The sequence below is a fragment of the Tachyglossus aculeatus genome, chromosome 9 (genome assembly GCF_015852505.1).
Source record: "Tachyglossus aculeatus isolate mTacAcu1 chromosome 9, mTacAcu1.pri, whole genome shotgun sequence".
In the NCBI taxonomy this organism is placed as follows: Eukaryota; Metazoa; Chordata; class Mammalia; order Monotremata; family Tachyglossidae; genus Tachyglossus; species Tachyglossus aculeatus.
In genome coordinates, this window is record NC_052074.1 from 51547646 (window position 1) to 51573658 (window position 26013).

The 26013-nt window shown below is 40.9% G+C and overlaps 1 protein-coding gene across 4 annotated transcripts in view; it reads left to right on the top strand.

Annotated features, from left to right (window-relative positions):
* The window catches only part of CSRNP3 (cysteine and serine rich nuclear protein 3), a 132649-nt gene that overhangs the window by 86695 nt on the left and 19941 nt on the right, over positions 1–26013 (top strand). For all 4 annotated transcript variants that reach the window (XM_038751804.1, XM_038751805.1, XM_038751807.1 and 1 more), the window contains one exon: positions 72–242. In XM_038751804.1, coding sequence (XP_038607732.1) covers positions 95–242 — 148 coding nt within the window. In that variant the 5' untranslated portion in view covers positions 72–94. The remainder of the gene's footprint in view (positions 1–71; positions 243–26013) is intronic.

A 26013-nucleotide genomic window follows, 5' to 3' on the forward strand; every position in this document is an offset into this window, starting at 1 on the left:
CTTCAGAGACCTGGGTTGCCCAGTCAGCGGTCATATGTTTCAATGCTTCGTTGCTTCTGATCCTGGTGCAGGTACATGTGACAGTGTTGCAGCTATGAGTGGAATTTTAAAGAGGAAGTTTGAAGAAGTTGACGGCGCCTCACCCTGTTCCTCCGTGCGGGAATCAGACGATGAAGTTTCTAGCAGTGAAAGTGCTGACAGTGGCGATAGTGTCAACCCATCCACTTCCAATCATTTCACCCGTAAGTACTCAAGATGTCTGGAACGTCCACTGGTTTGGACTGCAATATTAGCCATGTTGGGAGTAGCCTATTTTTAAAGGAAGATTGTTAATGTCTACGAAAAAGTCTTGCATCTGCCTAAAAAGAGCTACTGACCAAAGGTGATGTGTTTCCAGTTCATCAGTTGTATTGAAGTGGTCTGAGTTGTAGTTAAAAGTGTTCAGTGTTTAGACTGTGAGCCCACTGTTGGGTAGGGGCTGTCTCTATATGTTGCCAACTTGTACTTCCCAAGTGCTTAGTACAGTGCTCTGCACACAGTAAGCGCTCAATATGATTGATTTAAGCAGAACCACAGGTTGAGATAAACAATGGAGAGTGGCAACTCGATCAGATAAATTCTGCAACATGCCTGATTCCGGTCAAGGAGTTCTCATATGGGTTTTGCAAAGGACCGTTCACATTTCCTTTAAATAAACTTGAAGTATCGTAACTTGTAAAGAATTTAGTGTACTGTTTAGATACTCCAGGGACATTAGCCATCACAGACCAAAGAAATCCTGTTGTATATTTTTTTATTGTTCAAAGGGCTGACATGTTTTAGGTAACGATATGTATGCCTCTTGTAAGAGTCTGTCCAAAAGACTGAAGACTGCACATTCTTGGTAACTTCTTGACAAAAAAAGGCTTTTTAAACCTTGGACAGTTATTCAGGAATATTCTAATCTACAGCAGTGCGTAGGCTTAAAAAAATCCTCCCTCAGTGCCTCCAGTTAGAAGCCACCCTAATTCTTACTGGTGCTTCAGCTACTGGGGTCTATGACTGGTTTATCTTGAGCTCTGATCATTCTGGTTATGTAACATTATTCGTCTTATTTTGAATCTATCTTTTCTAGGACCCAAAAGCCCCCAGAATCTTATCAAAGAGTGCACAGTACTGTACTGAGCGTTTGGGAGAGTACAATACAATAGAGTGGGTAGACTCAGTCTGCCCTCAAGAAGCTTGCAGTCTGTGGTTTGTCTCGAGTTTAAGGATAAGTTTGATAAGTTTGGACACTATAAAGGAATCTGCACCAATTAACTTTGAGTAATAGGGACCCAAATTTAATACAACATCGTGAAATTGCTCAAAATATATATCATCCTTGTTCTTCCACTGTAACATGGATAAGATTTAGGACTGCAAACTGCCAGACACACAGTGCTCTATTTTTTTAAAAAAGGGCATATTAGCTTAATTTGAAGTCGCTTTCTCTTTCACGCAAAGGGAAAAGGTGTTAAAAGTTTAATTTCTAAGCTGCTTGAGGAAGTGCCAGCAGCTCTGGCAGTGCACTAGTCACAGGTAAATGCAGACATCTGTGCTACATTCTGAGCTTTCTGCTAAAAAGTTAGAATTCCAGCTCCCCTCATTATGATAATAAAGCCTTTCAAATCAATGAGAAGCAGCGTGGCTCAGTGGAAGGAGCAAGGGCTTTGGAGTCAGACGTCAGCTGTGTGACTTTGGGCAAGTCACTTAACTTCTCTGGGCCTCAGTTACCTCATCTGTAAAATGGGGATTAAGACTGGGAGCCCCCCGTGGGACAACCTGATCACCTTGTAACCTCCCCAGCGCTTAGAATAGTGCTTTGCATGTAGTAAACGCTTAATAAATGCCATCATTATTATTGTTATTATATGGCAGAGTATCACCTTAGGACTTAATAACCAATAGGTTATTCAAGAAAACAGTAGCTTGTATCCAACTCCCTATTTTGCAACTGAGCACCTAAAAGTCACCTCTTCCTGGAGGTGTCTTCTGATAAATAGATCCCTCATCTTCCCCGTCATGACACTTTTTGTCGGTTGTTCCAATGCTTGTGTATGGCCTACCATGTTTAGTTATTTTCTTCCTTGTATTATCTGTAGCTACAGTCAACTCCTAGTAGTATCCTCCCCACAATACAATCAGCACCTGTAGATGAGGGATTCAAAGCATTTTAATCCTGATCAATGAGAAAAGACAAGATGGGGACCCCAACTTCCCAGTATTTTTGCAGGCCAAGAAGGGTAGCGTGGTAACTTCTCTCTCTGAAATTTCTACACCCCACTAACATCCTCACTAGCCCTCACATTTCACCTGCTTCTCCCATCCCTTCCTCATCTTCAGCACCCCAACTTCTGCCACCTGTCAGAGAGCACACCTGCTGTCGTTTGGTCTCTGGTGACTTCTGGCCGAAGGACTCTTTAAAATACAGAAGAGTACTGCCCACAATTAATGACTTACTAAAATAATGATGAAAAAATTACAAAATGCATATTTGGTGAACAAAACTACACCAGGCAGTAGAGAGGTTTGAAAAACATTCCAATTGAGAAAAGGCCACCTGCCTTCTAGGTATGTATATTAGTGGAGATCCCCGATGGACCAAAATAATTCAATTTTAGATATACAAATATGAGTGCTTGTGAACATAAGCATACAGAAAAGGGCCAGTATATAGATTTGTCCTTATAGCAGGAAGGCTAATTGGGTTTTTGCCCAAAGATAGAAAGGCAGCGTCATTCTACAAAGATGCTGCCGCACCTAGACAGCAGACGTGGTCCTTTGATTTATTCATTCGAATGTATTTATTATTATTATTAATAATAATAATGGCATTTATTAAGCACTTACTATGTGCAAAGCACTGTTCTAAGCACTGGGGAGGTCACAAGGTGATCAGGTTGTCCCACGGGGGGCTCACAGTCAATCCCCATTTTACACGTGAGGTAACTGAGGCACGGAGAAGTTAAGTGACTTGCCCAAAGTCACACAGCTGACAATTGGTGGAGCCGGGATTTGAGCCCCTGACCACTGACTCCAAAACCCATGCTCTTTCCACTGAGCCACGCTGCTTCTCAGATCACTGTACTAAGCGCTTTCAGCCTTCAGTTCGACCCTCAGAGTTCCAATCAATGGTATTTATTGAGTGCTTGTTGCATGCACAGCATTGTACTAAGTGCTTGGGAAAGTACAGTATAACAGATGGATAAATAAATTCCCTGTCCACAAGGAGCTTCTACTGTGATCTGCAGCCTTCATCATTGCCAGAGTCTTCCAGGCAGGGCTCAATGAGAAAGACTCCTTACGCTTCACCCAGCTTTCAAGAACTTCCCAGCAAGGCCCAGGCTAAGCATTATCTTCTTTCTAACGGACACCTAAATCAAGCAACTCTAGCCCCAACTTCTGCAAAGCATAATTAGAACTCAGGTCCGCTGAATCCCAGGCCCACGCTCTTTCCACTAGGCCACGCTGCTTCTCAGTTCAGTGCAGAGAATACATTTTCAGGGTTGGAGAAAAATGATGTAAAAAAAAGTTTAGGAGTGGTTCTTATGGGCAGAAATGGAAAAGCAGCTGCTCCAGTTTGGGGCAGTAGAAAGAAAATTCTCGATCACATGTCAGCACGGCTAGAGGGGAGGTGAGGTAACCCATCTCCAGCTCCACTTTCAGAGGCAAATGATGGTTATGCAGTCGTCTCTTTGAAACCTCACTTAGGATGATTTGAACAGGAGAATTATATTAACTAGAAATGGCACCAACACCATACTGAATTATATGCACTTCAGTCTCCTGGTCTGTGGGCAGGGAGTCACAGAATAATAGATATTAGAGATGAAGAATGGTTTGTTCATCTAGCCCATTCCCTTACCAGTGCATCTTTATTAACTACAGCCCTCAATGTAGTGCTTTGTCCGGTCCCGTTTAAATGTCTTAAGGGATGAAGCTATCTCTGCTTCCTCTAGAGGACTGTTCTACCGCCTATTAGTTTTCATTGTGAGGAAGCGTTGGCTGATATTCAGCCAATTTTCCTTTCCTTAATTTCATCCCATTACTCCTCCATATCCCTCCATGTGCCATGCCTAATAGGGCCTATCCCTTGGAACTTGAACTTTATGTAGATGGTTATTATGTTCCTTATCTTAGTCTACCCTTCAGCATACTGCACATTCTTTAATTTTCTAACATAATGTCACATTCCCTCCTGTTGTTCCTTAATATCCTGCTAGTATTGAGTGCCTCAAACTGGGTGATTTGCTGCCAGGATTCCAGGGAGAAAGTTTCACATTCCTCTAGAGTGTTGAAGAGTAGGGAAGACTGGAGTACGATGTTCTTGCCTTGTTATATGAAATCAAATCATATAGGGTTCAACTGTCCCGCCTGCTTTACGTTACATCTTCAGGAGCTCAGTTGGGGAAAGAACTTCCCCTAGCCTTTTCCCTCCCTTTTCTTTGCTCTGCACACATTAAGCACTCAATAAATACAGACACAGTTCAGCACGTGGTTTCTGTATAGAATGTCTCCATTTACCATCACCCCTCTCTCAGATGTATTAGGGAGCTGTCCAAATATTAGTGGAGGTGGGTGTTCTGTTTTACTTCATTCTACCCCTAAAAGATGTAAATGGACACTGAAGCAATCCCACATTCTGCTCAGGGCAATGATGTATCTCTGATCTTCCTCTCCACCACCTCTTCTCACAGGTTTATGCCTAGGAAATTACAACAGTCTTTCCTCCAACTACGTGAGAGAAAACTAGAGCATGTGGTTGTTGTTTGCCTCTCCATTTCCCATGATAAATTGATCTGAGTTTCTAAGACTTTTTGCTGTCTTGCAGTGTTGCCCCCCATGTATTTCTCAATATTTTTTTGTTGTTTAAGTGTACGGTATTTACTGGACACATTTCTATTCCCCATCATCAACAGCATTTAGTGATCATTCATTCATTGTCAGCTGTATTTCTTGAGTGCTTACTATGTGCAAAGCACTGTATTGAGTCCTTGGGAGAGTACAACAACAGACATGTTCCTTTCCACAACAAGGTCACATCTATGGAACACTGAACTAGTCACTTGGAAATGCACAGTAGAAGTAAGTTACTTGGCCCACATCCTCGAGAGCTCATAGTCTAATGGGGAAGGCAAGCAAACATCAGTGGCAAATAGTCAATAGGCACATTAGAAGAGCATAGGTACTAATGATAAAAACAATCAAATAAATAAACATACACATGTGAGTGATCAGAGCGGAAACGGCTATGACACAACCAAGAAGAGGAAGATGAATTGGGAATCTGCCTTAAAGTAGGTGGCATTTTAGGAGACTAGGACTGTAACCTAAACATTTCGAGGCAGGAAGTTACATAAATGGAGTAGCGAGTAAGACATGAAATAGTCGTGACAGTGGTTCAATTGATTATATTGGGAGGAGCAAAGAGAAAACCCAGAATCCTGTGAGAAGAGAGTGGGTGGTAAGGAATTGGTAGAGAGCCGTACTTTCAGCGATTAAGTATTTTTGTTTAAAGAGAGCAAAATGGTAGACGGGAAGATTTTGAAGAGAGGGTTGATGAACACTGAACAGCTTTTTAAGGAGATGGTTGTCGATCCATGGACTTTATGGAAGATTAGGCTAAAGAGGGGAGAAGCTGGAGTCAGAACAACAATAGCAGTAGTATGTATTAAGTGCTTCAAGTGTGCAGAGCAGTGTACTAAGTGCTGGGGAAAAGTATACGAATAGTTATTAAACACAGACCTTTTCCCAGAAGGGCTCACAGTCTGTGAATAAATGTGGGAGAGAGGTCTTGACAGGTACATCAGGAGCAATAAAACATTAAAACAGGATAAGCGACAAGGTCAGATGTATAGTACACAAAATAAAAACAAAAGTTAGTAGGGAACTGTGGCTGGAGAAGCTGAATTTCAGGCATCCCGTGATTCAGAGTCTGTGGTCCAGCCACAGCAACAGCTGCTGCAGCCACTAACTCCCCAAGGTTATATGACATCTCAGGTATAGCGTGACTGTGTCTTTTCGTTTGTATTTCTTTGTCCAGGATGATGCTTACAGCAACTTTGTGTAATATGACATTTGACCTTAGTATATCATGTAGCTTACCCACCTTTTTCTTCATTGGCAATCCCTTCCAGCTTTATTATTCCATGTATCATATTCCGTTACCAAAACAGACTAAATTTTACACTTGAGCTGTCTTCATTGACTGAATGAACTTGGGTTGACCTTACTATCACTTCAGTAGTACATGTTGTTCAGATTTTGCAATCTTTTGGCAAATTCAACTGTCATTGCCATTAAAAGATATGACTTTCAAACATCAGTTGCAGTAACCTCAATAACCCCAAAGGATGTGCAGTTGAAAAGGAATCACATGTATTTTATATCCCCTTTCATGTGTCTCCAGTTAAACCATGACTTTTCAGTGAAAGTTGTTATTAAGATAATGAAAGTTGGTAAGAGAAATTTGTTAGCTAATTATCAGTTTCCTCATATATGTGTTGCCCAGGCTCATCTGTTCCCTTAGGTGTTCAAATTCCCATGTTCCTTTACTTGTAGAATAGTTATGTTTACCAAATTTTCATTATTTCTAATTGATGACCATTATTTTTATTTGTTGGTCTTATTAAATACTGGTGTCTCATTAAAGTTACTAGAGGGTAAAGTACAAGTGGAGAGGCATTTTTCATTTAGAGTTTCCCTTTACTCTTTCTGGTTGTTCAGTAAAGTATGTTGTCTGGGTTTTACTCACTTATTGGCTTCTTATCCATTCCCTGCCAGCTACTGTTTATGTTCTATAATTTTCATTGCTTACCTTTATCTTTTCCATCTGTTTGTTCTATGGTATTTGGTAAGCATTTACTGTATGTCAAACACTGTTCCAAGCACTGGGGTCGGACACTGCCCCTGTCCCACATGGGGCTCACAGCCTTAAGTAGGAGGGAGAACAGTTTTCTCAGATTTCGTATCTGTAAAATGGACATATAATGTCTGTTCTCCCTCCGCCTTAAACTGTGAACTCCTTGTTGGGCAGGACTGTTTCTGGTCTGATAATCTTGTAGCTACCCAGTGCATAGCATATCAGTCAGTCACATAATAATTACTGGGAGTTTACGGTGGGCAGGACAAGTGCTTGGAAGAGTGCAGTATAACAAGGTTAATAGACACGTTCCCGGCCTACACAGAGCTTACAATTTATGTACACCCTGGCATATAGTAATCACATAACCAAATGCCCCCATTTATCACTATCAGTTTTTTTTGCTTGTCTTGTGGGTTGAAAGGAACATGATTGGGACCAAGTTTTTCAGAGATGGCCACTGGTCTGAGTAAACCCTGGGGAAGGAAGAAGGTTTTGATCTCCATGTCCCTGCTATTTGTAAATAATTTGTTCCTGCCTGGCTTCCGTATTAGATCATAGGTTCCTTGAGGACAGGCATCATCATTTTTACTTGTATAAATATTTCTCTGGCAGTGCTGTAACCACCTCATTGATTTTTATGGTACTCTCCTAAGTGCTTAGTGTGGCACTCTCTCTGCAAACAGACTGTCCATAAATACTGTTAATTGATTAATTGAGAGTGGCTGCCTATTGGCTGGTACTTCTCAGGTGAAATGATAGATGGAGGTCAGCACCCTTTCTATCCTCATGGCCAGGCCAAAAGACACCAATGCCATCCTGGGGACTGCCAAAAATTTACTTGGAGATGACCTGACTGGACTTCTAAAGGTTCCAAGGCCCAAAGGGGCCATAAAAGAGGTGAGGTTAAAAGGGGGGAGTGGGACCATCCTGAAATTGTAGAGGACCCCCGAAATCCTCCTGCACTAGGTTGTTCTAGGACCCAATAAGGATTTGTGGATGCAAGTTTAAAGCTAGAGCCCTTTATAGCTTGAGCCTCAGGTTTTTCCCTGGATGCTTATGCCTCTACAGTCAGCAGCTGCCAGGGTGCAGGAAGGCAATGTAGCATTGATGACCATCTCTCTAAGCTCCCCTTATATTGGCCACAATATTTGGTTCACTTGTTGGACCTTTTCCTGTTTTCTGTAAATTATCATTATGCTAGTTATTAGGGATCAACTTGACCTTGTTCTTACTACTGTGTTCCCTCAACCTCAGAACAGCATCTTCCAGAGCCAGAGAGACATTCCACAGAGTCCAGAGAAGTGGGTTCTGCTCATAGTTCAGGTTAATTGTCTACATTTCAGACCCATTACTTACAAGGTATCTTTCTTCCTTTTTCTTAGTTGCATGTGTAACCCTACCAGCCCAGGATGACTTTAGTACCCCCAGAACTGACATTTTCTATCACACAATATTTTAGAGGGAGTTTTTTTTCCCAGTCCATGAAACATTTTTGAATATTTTACTGTTTATTTTAGATTCTTCTGAATCATATTCTGAAATCATGATGGGTATTCATTGCAGAGTACTTGGGAAAAATGCTATAGAAATAGAAGACTCAGCTACAGTGTATCTCCAGCATCCCCTATCACATGCTGGTGACCTGTCCTGGCAGCTGTGAAAAATGATCTGTCACTACTGATGGTCCCACTTTGGAGGTTGAAAGATGTGCATTTGACACACAGCAAGGGCAGAAGCAAATGTGTGTGGGGAATGCTGACCACCATTTCTCATGCCACCATTGCATCACGGTCAGCGTTGTTGCACTGTCAGTTCTACCGCAGCCTCGGTTTTTCGAGGCAGCAGTGGCCAAGGAAGGGGAAAGGAGAGCAGCGTAAACCAGCTTCTCTCTTCTCTTTCTCCCGCTACCCCACTGCCGACTACTCCATTTCAAGACACCCTTCCGTATCTTGCGTGTGTAATTGAGTTTCTTTGTGTGGTGTGTATAATTGAGTTTGGATCTTGGACCCCTTCCTTTTGGAAAAAAGGGAGTTAACAAGAACCATGTAGTGAAACCTCGCAGATCTGGCAAGGACACAGTAAACACTAAATAAATACCATTGATTGATTTGGATTCTTCCAGTCTGGAATTGTAATCATTTATTTGCCCTCTCCACTGCCACCTCGGGAATGTAGGTTTTCTTTTTTTAATCTAAAGGCTTAGATTAAGTGTAGGGAATGTGTGAAGGCCTCTGGGACTCCATCAGTAGCCAGGGGAAGAGGTTGAAGGGGAAGTAGTGTTGGAAGAAGGAAAAGATCTGACTCTCCAGCTAAATGCCTCGGTAGAATTAGAGACAGTCAGAGAAATGTGAAGCTCCCAGAAGCCAAGTCTAAGCTTAATTCTCACATTTCACCAGTTCAAACAGGATTTTCCCTTCTAAGTCTGAATTAGTTAAAATTTAGTGAAGACCAGAAGAAAAAAGGCCACCTATAGATTTTTATTCTAGCTGTGCTCTGCTACAGTTCTATGCTATAATTTGTATGGCTGTGACCTCTGAAATTTTTTTTAAAAAAACAACAAAAGTCGAATGAAATTACAAAACAAACACAGGCCCAGCTCCTAAAACACTTAGCATCCTAGGGTGACTATTTTAAATGACCTTTTTAAAACCAGTTTTCCACCTGAATATTTCCTGGTCTGTGCATAGTTGTGGTCATCATTTTTCACCCCTGGGTGTAAGAATCCTGGTTCTTTCTGATACTGCATTAATGCTCTTTATCCCAGATGGCATTTTGTTTTACCAAACAGGGAACTAAAAGGTCAGGCTTAAGCAATCAGGGCCCCTCATCACCTGAGGCTGAGCTTTGTAGAGATGCAATTAACCCCTGAAATTAGTCAGCATATGTTACTGTAGCATTTTCCATAATGATTAAGAAAATATCACATTCTTGCCCTTTGAACAAGGGCATAACTAATTTGAATTTTATAAAGTAATATAAGCCCCACCCACCCTCCAAATCCTATGTACCATCGAAGTTGGTACTAACTAAATCTTATCCCACGGCAATCCTAACTTTTGCCAAGGAGCATATGGCTAGCCTCATTAATATTGACCCCCACTAATTATCATGAAGTGTAACACTACTGACCAAGTTCAGAATACCGAATTTTATTCAGTCAACAATGTGAAAATGATGTTAAAGAAAATGATCTCTATTACAATAACAGTAATAATAACAATAATGAAAATGGTAATATATTAAGTGCTTCCTGTATCTGTGCTAAGTGATGGGGAAGATGTGAGGTAATCTTATAGAACAGATCAGATAATTAGATAACTCCCTGCCCCACAAATGTTTGTAGTCTAGGAAGGAGGGAAGGGAATTTTATCCCAGTTTCACAAGTGAGGCACAGAGAAATGCCAAGGTCACACATCAGGCAAGTAGTTAAGGGGCACTCTAACCTGGGTCTCCTGACTCCTGTCCCATTCTCTTTCCACTTGAACATGGTGTAGTGGATAGAGCACTGACCTCAGAGTCAGAAGGTCATGGGTTCTAATCCTGACTCTGCCACTTGTCTGTTGCGTGACCTTGGGGAAGTCACTTCACTTCTGTTCCTCAGTTACCTTATCTGTAAAATGGGGGTTGAGCTGAGCCCCTCATGAGAGGGACTGTGCCCAACCCGATTTGCTTGTATCCACCCCAGCGCTTAGTACAGTGCCTGGCACATAGTATGGGCTTAACAAACACTATTGTTATTATTATACTATACATAAAAATGTCCAATGGCTCCAGCTTGGAATTCTGTGCCCCCGTCTTTGTTGCTACTGCCTTTGCCACCAAGAGAATTTTTCACAGAAGGAAAAGGAAGCCTAGGACGTATTATTCTTTGGTCTACTTAGGAGTACTTAAGATTTTCCTTTTACCAAAATTGATGACGATGATGGTGGTATTTGTTAAGAGCCACCAGTGCCAAGCACTGTTCTAAACACTGGTGTAAAGGTTGCCCAAATTGTTGACTTGGTTAAAAAGATCTTCATCCATTGAATACAGGTATTGATTCCGCAGTTAGGGTTGTTTAATACCATTTAAACATTTATCCCAATTTTTGGCTAATTATACCAATTGAAATGATTTAAACCTGGTGGTGCCGTACATTAGGGGACGCAAAAGTGTACTAGATAATGCTAAAAAGAAAAGCAATAATGACATAGATTTTTTATGGCTTCTTTCAATCATGTAAAGTACCTGTAAGCATGTTGGGATATTGATCATTAAGCTCCTGGAGCCAGCAGGTCTAGAGTGCCTGTTCTTAGCATTGATGCCAATTGTATTAGCACATCATGAAATCACAAATTGTGCCTCTGTCTTGCCCAGTTTTTCATCACATCTTCCGTTTCAGGATTTCTTGGGGGACAGCAGTTAAAATGTTTACCACTCTATTGTGCAGGAGGAAAGCAATGTCTTCTAGCTTCAATAACACCCCTCTTTGCATTTCTATGTCATTCCTTTATCATCTAATAACCTTTGCAATAATAGCTCTCACAAACAGAGCTGAACCAAGCCAGAACAGCCTGGCTTATTGTACCGGTAAAACTGTGCATGTTGGGATAGTATTCCAATGTGAGTTATTTGGAAGTGGAAAAATTATTATTTTTTTTATTTTCAGAGCGCCGATCCACCCTCTGACATGGCTTTTCCCTTCAGGTGGGCCATGGCAGGAGGGGAGCATGGCGTTGCCAGATCAGAGGCTCTGCCCTGGGGTCTCTGGCAACTGGAGGCGGGGCTGCCCCTCACTTCTTTGGACTCATAAAGTTGTTGATGTGTGAGAGAGCTGACTCAGTCCGTCAGTCAGTAGTATTTATTGAGCATGATATTAGTTAAGGACTTTTTATATGCTAAGTTCAGTATTAAGTTCTGGGGTAGATTCAAAGTAATCAGGTTGGATAAAGTCCCTGTCTCATTGTCTCTATCGAATCCCCATTTCACAGATTAAGAAATTGAGGCCCAGAGAGGCCAAGTGACATCATTCATTCATTCATTCAATCGTATTTATTGAGCGCTGACTGTGTGCAGAGCACTGCACTAAGCACTTGGGAAGTACAAGTTGGCAACATATAGAGATGGTCCCGACCCAACAGTGGGCTCACAGTCTAGAAGGGGGAGACAGACAACAAAATAAAACATTTTAACAAAATAAAATAAATAGAATAAATATGTACAAGTAAAATAAATAAATAGAGTAATAAATATGTACAAACATATATACATATATACAGGTGCAGTGGGGAGGGGAAGGAGGTAAGGCGGGAGGGATGGGGAGGGGGAGGAGGGGGAGAGGAAGAAGGGGGCTCAATCTGGGAAGGCCTCCTGGAGGAGGTGAGCTCTCAGTAGGGCTTTGTCGGGAGGAAGAGAGCTAGCTTGGTGGATATGTGGAGGAAGGGCATTCCAGGCCAAGGGGAGGACGTAGTTCAGGGGGAGGATGTGGGCCAGGGGTCGACGGCGGGACAGATGAGAACGAGGCACAGTGAGGAGGTTAGTGGCAGCAGAGGAGCGGAGGGTGCGGGCTGGGCTGGAAAAGGAAAGAAGGAAGGTGAAGTAGGAGGAGGCGAGGTGATGGACAGCCTTGAAGCCGAGAGTGAGGAGTTTTTGCCTGATGCGTAGGTTGATTGGGAGCCACTGGAGATTTTTGAAGAGGGGAGTAACATGCCCAGAGCGTTTCTGCACAAAGACGATCAGGGCAACGGCGTGAAGTATAGATTGAAGTGGGGAGAGACAGGAGGATGGGAGACCAGAGAGGAGGCTGATGCAGTAATCCAGTCGGGATAGGATGAGAGATTGAAAGAGCAGGGTAGCGGTTTGGATGGAGAGGAAAGGGCGGATCTTGGCAATGTTGCGGAGGTGAGACCGGCAGGTTTTGGTGACGGATTGGATGTGAGGGGTGAACGAGAGAGCGGAGTCGAGGATGACACCAAGGTTGCGGGCTTGTGAGACGGGAAGGATGGTAGTGCCGTCAACAGTGATGGGAAAGTCAGGGAGAGGGCAGGGTTTGGGAGGGAAGATAAGGAGTTCAGCCTTGGACATGTTGAGTTTTAGATAGCGGGCAGACATCCAGATAGAGATGTCCTGAAGGCAGGGGGAGGTACGAGCCTGGCGGGAGAGAGAGCACTTGACCAAGCTCACAAAACAGGCAAATGGCAGAGCTGAGATTAGCATCTAGGATGCCTATGCTCTTTCCATTAGGCCATGGTGCATCTTGTTTTATACCTGTCACGTAGGCATGTGTGTGTCCCTTTGTCAATTTTATGAGTGTGTATTGTGGAGGTTGTGGAACTGCATTCTGATTGGGCCCTGTCTGTGTGGGACAGTGACAATAAAGGCCTACTTGGAGTCAAGGGAGAATAATAATATAATAATATAATAACAATAATAATGTTTATCGCTTACTATGTGCTTGGCAATGTACTAAGCACTGGGTTGGATACAAGCAAATCGGGTTGAACACAGGGACTCCCAGTCTCGATCCCCATTTTGCAGATGTGGCAACTGAGGCACAGAGAAGTGAAGTGATTTGCCCGAGGTCATACAGCAGACAAATGGCAGAGCCAGGATTAGAACCCATGACCTTCTGACTCCTAGGCTCATGCGCTATCCACTGAGCTGTTCAGAGTCTTTAGGGGCTTGGGAATATTTTTATAAATTGTTTGCTTCATTTCATTTGTTAATTTACTGACAGTCGGACGCTTTGAACAGTCCTTGCTATATCCACAGGGAGTCTTCGGAGATGAGGAGAAAGGAATGTGGAAGTGCTCTGAGCTCTCTGGATGAAAATCAGTGTAAAAATATCAACTATAATTAATATTACTGTTAAGAGTTCTTTTGCACAGGTCTCCGACAATGACGTCTTGTCATTACCTTTTTTTTCACACTTGAAATTACAATTTACCTGAACTCAAAACTACTGGGTATTTGCTAATCCAAGGTTAAACTTCACTGTTAAAAGTTTGGGCGTGGGAGCTGGGGGAAGAAATCACAAAGCCCCAAAGGTAGGGTTTGCTCAGTCTTTATCCAAATCTGAATTTTGTAGACACCTAGAATATTCTCATTCCAGTGTGATATTGTTGTTTACCCAGTGACTATGAATGAATAGGGGTTGTCCCTGTTTGCTTGCAGTTCTATCAGAGGTAATTTAATCAGGTTAGAGCTAAAAAAAAACAAGAATATGCTGGATTCAGAATTGTGAATGCCCAAAAGAAGCACACATCAGTGATTACTGTTGAGAACTGGCTGTGATGCTACTGCATGGAGCTTCTGATTGATCCTGTCCTTTGTACTGGCTGAACTGTGGTAGCATTAAACATCTGTGTGTTCATTTATAGTGTGGATAAGCATGGCACCCGTAGTAGATCGGCAGATAAAATGAACAGTGACTAACACCCTGACGTAAATCAGATAAATGCAAGATGGGGTTTTTTTGCCCTTATCAACAGTGTTTCATGATTTGGTGGCAGATTGATTCGCCCATTTAAATTGGGGGAATATTCCTGTTCTTGAAAAAGAACTATAGGGAATATAAAGCTACCAATGTTAGAGAAAGATCTTATGAACTGGAAAAACAATGCAGTCTGAAGTCCCCCCTCTCAATGATCCAGACACAGAGTAAAAAATGACAGAATGGCACATCTTTTCATGAAACAATGAGCGAGGAGGCAGTATCGAAGCACAAGATTAATGAATGCCATTATTTTTCACCTAGATTATAACTGGGGTCCTTGTGGAGGTTTTTGTGGTTTTGTCTGCTAGCCAGAATCCACCATGTTTTAAATATGCCAAGTGCAATCATTTCTGCAAATACCAAAAACTGGAGAGAGAACACAAAGCCATTGAAATTCAAAGCACACCAAGCACCCATCATGTTAGAACTGCAGAAACCTGGTCACATGAGGCTCTCCTTTGTCAGTCAGAGTTATAGCTTTCAAGTTGTGGTGACTTCAAGATCCATTCAAGTGGAAAGGAAAAATGCTGAGTGTGACTGGCTTAAAACCAAAAAGCAGAGGAGATCATTATCTAAAATCGTGTAAGATGTTCCCAGATCCCAGGAGGTGGTTAAAATCATGGCCAGATTCGCTTCAAATGGAATCTATTTAAAAGTACTGAGTCGATTCCTGAGTCATTTACAATCTGAAGTTTTCATGTATCCATTAATTTGGTAGTCTCATTCTCGTGACTTCTCAGTTACCGAAATAATTAATTTATATGGGGCAGTGATTTATTTCATTCTACAGGTGCTTTCCAAGACAGGGAGGAAAATGGTAAGGAAGTTATGAGGCTGGAATAAAATGGGAAATTCCATAAAGGAAGTCTTGATCCTGCCCGTACAAGCCCAAGAGATGCATATGCTTAGTGCAGTGCCTAAGTGCTTAGTACTTAATTAATGAATGAATGTGCTCAATTTTAAAGGGCCTCAAGTTTGCCCATCTGCAAAATGGTAATCCAAGACTTTGTCCTGCTCTCTTTTTCTGATGTTGTGAGATTAAAGGAGGTGGTGGTTGTAGAAGTGCAATGGAAGTGCCTTATAAATATGACATTTTATTATGATCCTCGTTTTTATGAGTGATCTGAACGTTTCACAACATAATTCAAGAAATGCCACATGTTCATTTGCATCCTTTGCTGGGAATATACAAAGACCTCCTGCTTGAGTGACTGGTATCCAGTATACTCCCTTCTGAGTTAAACCAGTGTTTACTGAATCCCCAGACCTCAGAATGAAAATAGGCTGTACTTTGAAAAATGTACTTTGAAAAAGTTGTTCCCCCTCCCCTTCCAAGACCACTGACTCATTTCTGTATGTTTAATTAGTGGGTTTAGCCTGTGGTAACAGTATGGTTAGCCCTGGGTGGAAAATAGCATATTTTCTAAGAGTTTGAGCAGTATAAGAATGACCTGAGAACTTGTCTGGTTGTTCAAAAACCTGGGCTAAGCTATATAGAGTAAGGGTACAGTTGAATGGTGGTTTGGGAATTGTGCTGATAGGAGCTAACTGTGGAATAGCAAATTACTGCTAGGCCAGTATTCCATGCATCCCAGGATTTTGTGGGTAGGAGTGATGAGATCAGATCAGATGGGATCAGAAAGTGTCTCTCCATAACACCTACCTTAATGGTCACAGAAGCAGTGTGGTGTAGTGAATAGAGCAAGGGCATGGGAGTCAGAAGGTCATGGGTTCTAATCCTGCTCCTGTGCTTGTCTGCTGTGTGACCTTAGGCAAGTCACTTCGCTTCTCTGTGCCTGTTACCTCATCTGTCAAATGGGGACCCCTCTTAGACTGTGACCCCACTGTTGGGTAGGGACTGTCTCTATATGCTGCCAACTTGTACTTCCCAAGCGCTTAGTACAGTGCTCTGCACACAGTAAGCGGTCAATAAATACGATTGATTGATTGATCCAGACTGAGGGACGGGGACTGTGACCATCCCAGATTTGCTTGTATCCACCCCAGCGCTTAGTACAGTGCCAGGCACATAGTAAGTGCTTAACATATAACATATTATTATTAGAAGTAGACAAATTATATGAAAAACATCATTTCTTTTTAAAGGAAGTTTTTGGTGATGTAATTGTAGTACCTCATTTGAAAAGTTGAATTTTGATGCCATTTAACAGAAGAAACTTTGAAAAAATATATTTGTTAAAAGTGAGTTCCACCAAAATTGTCACTCTTCATTGTTTAGGAATTCATTATCCATTTAGTTATGTGTTTTAAAACTAACTATATACTTTTTTGCTGATAGCACAGCATTAATTTGCACATTTACCTGAATGGTTTTTTTTTGACTGCTGTTATGTAAGGTTATAGAAACCAGCAAAGTTCTCTGGAGTTGGTTTGCAATGTTTGGTTACAGAAAAGAAGCTGACCCTTTATTTGACCACCAGTATATATTAGTAATATAAATTGGCTAACTCAATTAGTAAAATTTCTCATAGCCAGTAGTGTCAGAATTTTTATTTCACTCCATACAGTCTTATATTTGAGGAGTAGTTAATACCCAGAGTTCTGATTTCAATGGTTTGAATTGTGAGCCATGTAGAGAACACCGCTCTTAAACTACATTTCTTCCAAGATTTGTACTGACAAATAGGTGTACTCTTATTTGTACATTGTGCAAAATTCTGAATTTGGCCATTTAAACTATTTAAGAGTCTGTGCCATTCTTGTTAATCAGAGAAAATAGTCCAATGCAAAAACAAGTGGGTGGATATTATGAATACAAAATGGTCCACCAGAGTCTGGATATCTGGCCTCTGATTTATTGGAGATCATCTGTAACCTCGTTTTGGGCATTGAAGTGACTACCAATGCTGTTATATTGTACTCTCCCAAGTGCTTAGTACAGTGCCTGCACACAGTAAGTTCTTAAAAAATATGATTGATTTAAAGGGTTTCTTCGTATTCGTCATTTTTTTTTAACATTCAGCTTTTTTACCTGAAGTAATCAGAAAATATACTTTCAAGTGCTGGTTTGTTTTGATGGGGTGTCTAGGTGTATTGTTAAAGCATAGCTAGATTGGTATGCAGAGATTGATAATAGCGTTCAATTGCTGACTTCTCATTGTACAGCTTGTGATAGGTAAAAAAAAAACCCATCTCAGTAGACATATTTTCAAGGCAGTTGTACCCAGAGGCCAAAGGAGTTGTGTACTCTCTGGATAGTGTAATTAAATGAATTGGCAATGTGAATATGCAGCAGAAAAAAATGATGCAGTTAGACATAAGCCAAACAGTGCTGACAGTGAGTGAAAAAGAAATGTTGAGCCATGGACACTAGTGTCCCAAAAAGCCGGTGGTATTCTTGTTCTCCTGAAAGCAAGGGAAGTTACTAAAAGAACCTGAGAACATCCAGTGAAGTAGCAAAAGCCATACCAGTGGGAAATGTGGAAGGAAGCAGTTAAACAAAATTATTTAACTATTATAAATTATTGATATTTTACAGAAAATATGATGCAAACAGTTTTCCTTTTTCATTCTAATGCAATGACTGGATGAAACAAAGCCAAACATTTCAGAGACCTTAGACAGAAACCTATCTGTTGAACAAGTCTAAAAACCTCTTAATTGAACACATCAAGAGCTTTTTGAAATGTAAATTTTCAAACATTTTGAAACCGTGATGAACTATTGATTCATCAAGTGATTTTCTCCACCACCTCCCCACTTCATTTGTGTGTTTCAGAGATTCTCACAGTGAAAAGTAGCCAAATGCCAATTTTTCTTCTACTCTGGCAAAGTTCAAGAGCATGAACTCTCAGCCAGTGTTGCTTTCTAGTATGATGGCAAAGCATTCTTGGCGGGGTTTATGTAAGTGATGTTCTGACCTGGATTATCCTGATATATTAGGCTTGGCAGGTCTATATTGTTAGACTAGATGAAATAGGGTGTGGGAAAGTCATAGAGCAGGTGGAGAACGTTGTTAATCCTTCTAACGGTAGTGGTTCATGGTGGCATTGAGACTATATAAAAGGCAGGAAAATAGGGAAGTAGAGCTTAGGAATAGCAATGTCTCCTTCTGTCACTGTGTATGAATTTTAATCAAATGGCCCACTGCACACAACTTTATCTTGCTCTGAGATTTTCTGTGTCCCTGAAATATTCCTCTGGTGGTGGTAATGAATTGCAGTGCCGTCCTGGTTTAGAAGAGTGAGACAGGTATTCTACCGAGGTGCCATATGTTCCACGGTTATTTTAATGTGTCTTTGACATCGGGAGAGTAGCTGAGACAGCAGAGGAAAGTGCTTACATTTTGGATTGCTGCACCAACTGTGATTATTTATGTTTAGTATCTACTCCTTTTTTATTCTCAGTAGAAAATGTTTGACAAACATTATAGGCTTAAGACATCATTCGCGTGGAGGTTTTAATAAAACTGAGGATTATGCTTCAGACCCTGGAAAGAAGTGTTACTCTATCTTGAGGGCTTTGATTTGAGGGAAATTTTGCTTCTCGTGCAGTTTTAGATTCTCTATTGTAAACTGCTGGTAGAAAGGAAGAACAAAAGGAAGAACAAAACAACATAAAAAGGAAACATCTTCATGCTGATTACCATGGAACAAAGCTTTTTGAAATTTTTAGTAGCATTTTCAACATAACACTTGGTGTATGTATTATTTGCGATCTAAGGATCAGAAAGCTCTTGAAAGTTAATTAGTTCTGTCACTATTACTGAAGTAGGTAAATATTTTGTCAAAATATCAAAAGAACGTGAAGGTTACTTAATGCTACTGGGAATGACCTAATGCAGATAAATGATGGAGGCTGAAAATCGTCTTTTTTGCATATCTTGCTTTAAATCAGGTTTTGTTGGGTTCTTTTTTCCCCAAATCTCTGGAAAAGTTCCTATCTAAATGATAAAGTATTGTTTAATTCCATCCCTGAAATTTTACAATGTGAAGCTTTCGTTTCATCTGAGGAAGCAGTGTGGCCTAGGGAATAAAGCACAGGCCTGGGAGATAGAAAACCTGAGTTCTAAACCCAACTGCTACTTTCCTGCTGTGTGACCTTGGGCAACTTACTTAACCTCTCTGTGCCTCAGTTTCCTCAACTGCAAAATGGGGATTTTGTGATCCCTTTGTGATTCCTGTGGTCCCTTCTACTTAATTGTGAGTCCCATGTGGGACAATGTCAGTCAATCAACCAATCATATTTATTGAGCACTTACTGTGTGCAGAACATGGACAGGGACTGTATCCAGCCTGATTCACTTTATCTGCCCCAGAACTTAGAATAGTGTTTTACACATAGTAAGCGCATAACGAATACCATTTTAAAAATATGGGAAACCAGATGAATCAATCAATCAGTGGTATTTATTGAGTGCTTACTGTCAATCAATCAATCGTATTTATTGAGTGCTTACTGTGTGCAGAGCACTGTACTAAGTGCTTGGGAAGTACAAGTTGGCAACATATAGAGACAGTCCCTACCCAACAGTGGGCTCACAGTCTAAAAGGGGGAGAAAGAGAACAAAACCAAACATACTAACCAAATAAAATAAATAGAATAGATATGTACAAGTAAAATAAATAAATAGAGTAATAAATATGTACAAACATATATACAGGTGCTGTGGGGAAGGGAAGGAGGTAAGATGGGGGATGGAGACTATGTGCAGAACACTGTACTAAGTGCTTGGGAGAGTATAATGCAACAGAAGAAATAAGTGGCTTTTCAACACCTTTTTTGATCGTAGCTATAACTAGTATTGTTTTTCAAAAAAAAAAGAAATTGAAGAAGTTAAGTGCAAGTCACTTTCATGCCAACTCATTGCTCCCTTTGCCTGGAAGATAGATGGCAAAACCCCGACTCCATCTAGCTTCCAAAGAACAGATTGAGTAACAGCAAACTTCTGAAAACACAGAATGTAACACCAATGGACAAGATCTCTGGGGCACATTAGCTGCAGAAGTTGAGGAAACAAACTGAAGACCTGGATAGGATATTTGTAGCCCTTCAAAAATGTATTTGATAGCATATCTGGGTTCTGGGGCTAAACGACTTTGGCAGTTTTGAGAAGTTCACTAAGACCATAAGGCTACTCCAAGAGAATGATTGACTGTCTCAGAGATGAAGTAGTCCTGTCCTACCTGAGAGTTGTAGAATAGATCCGGACTACTCAACCTATTCTTCACAGCCATCTTTGAGCTTGCAACAGAGGACTTGGAAACTACTCCTAGAAAACACTTCTGCTTCCACAGCAAACTCTGTCAATTCAGCAGGTGACCAGCATAACGGATAGGCCTGGTCTCAGTCATCCAGAGCTCTTAAGTGTTGCTGATTACACTTTGGAAACACAAATTGAGGAAAACATACTGATGATTAAAAAGTGCCCTGCAGAATTAATAACTACAGGCAGAGCGTCTGAACACAAGGTTATCTACCAACCAAGTGGCCTATTGAAAGAGCCTGGGAGTCCGAGGACCTGGGTTCTAATCCTGGCTCCGCCACATTCCTGCTGTGGAACCTTGGCCAAGTCACTTAACTTCTTTGTGTCTCAGTTTTCTCAACTATAAAATGGGGATTAAATACCCGAGCTCCCTCCTGCTTAGACTGTGAGCCCCATGTACCACAGGGACTGTGTCCGACCTGATTAATTTGTATCTACCAGCACTTAGAATACTGCTTGACATATAGTAAGCACTTAACAAATATAATAATAATAATAACCAAATACTTCCATTGGGGTTACCAAAATGAATGTCATGACAAAACTCTCTAGACTGAACACTGCCTTATGGAAATTTTTAGGCCCATATTGGCATATGATGCCCAAATATAGCATCAAGCTTCAGAGAACCTGAAGGTTTTCAGGGTTGAAATATCATCCAACTATCTGTAAGACTGTTGGGATGCAGTTGCCACATCCTTGCTTCTTGGCCAAGTTCTTCTGCATCATCTCTGTTCTATAATAATAATAATAATAGCAATAATAATATTTGCTTGGCACTTACTAAAGGTCAATCATTATTGAACACAGTCCATGTCCCACATGGGGCTCAAAGTCTAAGTGTGAGGACAGGCATTGATAGGTATTGAGGTCCTAATAAATGTCAGAACACCAAATGTCAAGTTGGCAGGAAACATATCTACCAACTCTGTTATACTGTACTCTCCCAAGCACTTAGTACAGGGCTGTGCACACAACACTCAATAAATATTGATTGATTTATTGAACATCAAGTGTCAAGGAAAGTTCACAAACAGCTAAATTATGCAGTTTTCTTAGTTTCACAGCAACAGAAGTAATAGTCATGATACCTTTTCTGGTGGGCTAGATGAGGAGAATGGATGGAAGCAGTATACTCAAGTAGGCGGCTAATATGTGGTGAGCTGAAGTGGCAATAATGGAAGCTGGAGGGTGGAAAACTACATTTTAAAGATACAGTGAAATAAAGTTCATTCATTCATTCAATCATATTTATTGAATGCTTACTGTGTGCAGAGCACTGTACTAAGCACTTGGGAAGTACAAGTTGGCAACATATAGAGACGGTCCCTACCCAACAGTGTAAAATGATCTGGCAACAGGAATACACTGATGAGATGTAAACTAGCTTGACACTCGGCATTCATGGATGAAGTGGCTGTCATCAAGCAGAAGTTCTGCCAAGATCAAATTACCAAGAGCAAAATCCAAAACAAGCCTTTAGAGTAAATGCAGCAAAACACTGCGGGGCATTTGTCTTGTCACAGTGCAGAAGGAACTTCTGGTCAGACGTGTTTTTTTCTTTTTCTTCTTCTTCCCCTGCACAGTCCTAGCATGAGGACGAAATTAACCATCATTAACATCATCTTTGAACCTGAAGAACAGCCTTACCATCCACACATACAAATCAATATAGACCTGGAACACATCTGCTCTGTGTCTGAAAGAGTGAGAAGACATAGGCATAGAGGCCTGCCCTAAGTGACAGGCAGCGGTGCATAGTTCGCCAGCACTCCTCATCTCCCCATGCCTCTCACAAAGCTTCTAGATTATGTGCTACATGACATGGGAGGAGGGAAAGAAGTCAGGGGGAAAGGATCATGAAAGTGTATGTGCTCGGAGACACTTGTCAAGTGGCGGAGTTGGAGATGGGGCCAGCAAGAATGTGGGAGGGAGGGCAAGCAGAGCCCTAAACTAGAAAGGAAAGTCTAGAAAAAGGAAGTGAGTTAAAACGTGATTCTGATTGATTCTCTCACCTGGTGGCAGGAGCAGAAACCATGACAAAATGTCCTATGGAAAGGCATCCAGTTTTGTCTACATTTTTAAAAAATGGTGTTTGTTAAACGCTTACAATGTGTCAGGAACTGGGTCAGTTTGGATGCAGTTTATTCCCACATGGGGCTTAAGGTCTTAGTCCCCATTTTACAGATGAGGTAACTGGAGCACAGAAAATTTAAGTGACTTGCCTAAGGTCACACAGAAGACAAGGGGCAGGGCCAGGATTAGAACTCAGGCTCATGCTCTGTCCACTAGGCCTGCTGCTTCTGTAGCATATATCCATTATATTAACAAAGTGTGTTTGCCTGGTTATCACAAAATCCTGCATAGTCACTTGGAGTTTGTGACTAGACAACCAACATCCATCTTCCTATAAGGCTGGGTAGGGAGAGTCATCCCAAGGAAGCTAGGGGGAGGGATAGCAGGATGAGGGTGGTCAGGGAATGTGTCTGTTTATTGTTATATTTGTTATAGTCAATCGTATTTATTTATTGAGCACTTACTGTGTGCAAAGCACTGTACTAAGCTCTTGGGAAGTACAAGTTGGCAACATATAGAGACGGTCCCTACCCAACAGTGGGCTCACACTCTAGAGCCCTCTCTTGAGCGCTTAGTACAGTGCTGTGCATACAGTAAGTGCTCAATTAATTTAATTGAATGAATGAATGAGACACCCTACCCTCCGGCTCCTCAGGCTCGCCTCCCTGAAGCTACCCCCAGAAGTGAGCGATGGGAAGCATTTTGAAATTTTGAATTGAGGTCAAAATAAACTTGAATGTTCCCATTTTATATAGTTTTCATTTCATATAGATGACATCCCAATACAATTTAGATTCTTTGTTTCCTTGAAATTGGTACATTACTTTTGGCCTAACTTCCATAATGGGAATGTTGAAATTTGGAGTCCTTTCAAAATATTGAGTTATCCTGCCCCTTTGGCATTGAGAAATCGGGTACTATTTACAAAAGGAGCTGGGCTAACTCTCCATTTAATGGAGCAGCATGTAACATCATGATTACCATTTCTTAAAGACAGGAATCCTATAAAATGTCCAATGTGGCACTTTTTTTGTTAGAAGGCAAGGGACTGAAAAAACACAAATTCACTTGGCAAAGGGGGAGCTCAATTTTTTAAACAGCCAGGGACTGACAGAAACTTAGAATTATTATTAGCCTATGAATTCTATGACGGCATGAGGAAAAAGGAACTTCCAAGAAGATATGACAATCTTCCAAAGAAGGAAACATTATTAATAAAGGGGAAAGAGAGTAAAGAGATAAACCACTTGTGAAAGATAGTCACCAATCAGGAGTTAATTTTTTTTATTCTTTTCTGATATTGTGATTTATCCCAACTGAGAAACCTAAAGCAAACTATTTTATTTTTAAAAAATTGAATCTGTTCCATACCATTACCCTGACGCCCTAGTCTGTTTTTAAAACTAAAGAGTTAAGGCTTTAATCTGTAATTATGCTCCAGGAGAGTCCCATTAAATCAAATTCAGTATTGCTCTGCTGTGCTCTGTCTGGTTTATTCCTGTGAGCAGATTTTCTGAAGAGCTTGATTCTTGTATATGTAACTGTCCTGTTGGCTTTTGAGAATGAAGCAGACAGACAGAATAGAAGCCAACGTGAGATGCATGTTCGTGATCCAAAACAAAGCTCCTTAGCTATCTGCCCTCCAGTCATTTATTGATTACCAATTCTCACCTCTTTAGATCAAACATGTTTGCTTTCATCCATTCTTGTCATACATCCTTGTCAAAAATATAATACCCCAAATTTAGGATTTTTTATGCTTGTAGTTGATAAAGGTATGTGTTAACAATTGTATGAGGAGGAAATAGTTATTTTCTGGTAGCTGAAATGCACAAAAAGATACAGCTTCCAGGGTAATTTGAGGGTTGAGGTGTTATTGGCTAAACAGACTTTCAAATTTGGTTAACAAATAATAACGCTGGTCATGTTTTGGACTAGGGATTAGGTAAAGATAGGCTGGCTTTTGATCCGATTCATTTTTTTCAAAAGCAGAAATGAGAAGAAAGGACTGCAAAATGTGCTTAAGTTTTTATGGAGGACAAATCCATTCCAGCTTTAAAGTCCTCCTCTACAGTGTGTTACACCCAGTTTGACTGGAGATAAAAAGATGAAACAAAATGTCTCTTTCCTCTCTAACCTGTTAAGGGTATTCAGCAGGATAAAGAATCATGCAGTTTGGGAAACTTATTTGATGATGAAAGATAAATTTTCCTTCTCAATGATATATATGTGAATTGTGAATGTGACTGGTCCTTTGTGCTAGCAGGAAATATCAGTACACAGAATAACAATAATAATGATGATGATGGTATTTGTTAATCCTTACTATGTGCCAAGCACTGTTCTAATGAAGGCATTTCCCTAATATTAAGTTCTGCGTAAGCTAGTGCATGACCAGGTTGGTGGGATGATAGCCCCTTCTGGAGTGATAGTGCTTTCAGGTCTGAGGCCCTCTCCCCCTTTTCCCTTTGGCTTCAGAACAATCATATTGGAGAATTACTCAGTTCTCAGGTAGACCTATTCATTGCTCTCTGGGAGGGCAAGGCACTTGGGCAACCCAAGACGTTGGCACAGGTCTCAAGAGCCTCAACGTAGCAGTAGGAAATGCCTTGTGGCCACAAATACTTCACAGGTTACCTCTCAGTTCAGCCTAGCTGCCATTTCTAGTTGTTAATGCTCACACTACGATATGCACTTTAACAATGCACACGTCTTTCCCAAAAATAATCCAGAAAGGATAAAGTTAACCAAAGTAGTGGGAAACATTCTGAAAGTCCTTACTTAAAATTTTTTTTCTTTCTATTTAAATTGTGTATGTTAAGCGGCTGCTATGTGCCAAGCACTGTACAAAGTGCTGGGAGCATTTACCAGGATCATCAGACTGGACACACCCCCTGTGCCTCATTGGGCTCACAGTCTTAATCCCTGTTTTGCGAATGAGGCAATTGAGGCACAAGAGAAGCTTAAATGACTTGCCTGAGATCACACAGCAAACAAGTGGCAGGATCAGGATTAGAACCCAGGTCCTCTGACTCCCAGGCTTATGCTCTTTCCTTTAGGCCACACTGCCTCTGACATATATTTGTGATAAATTGATTTCCTAAATATTTGAAATCAAAAAATGTTTTCTAACCATAATCATAAGAATAGAATATGGCTATGTATGGAAGCTTTTTGGCTCTTGATTTTTGCTGTTTGAGTCAACTGGTTATATATATTCATGTACATTTATTTATTGTGAAATAATTATATAAATACATAAAACACAACCTTGCTTATCTGAAATGATTGGGATTAGGCCCAACCCAGATGTGACATCCCAAGTAGGCCAGAGAAGGAGATGCTTAAGTC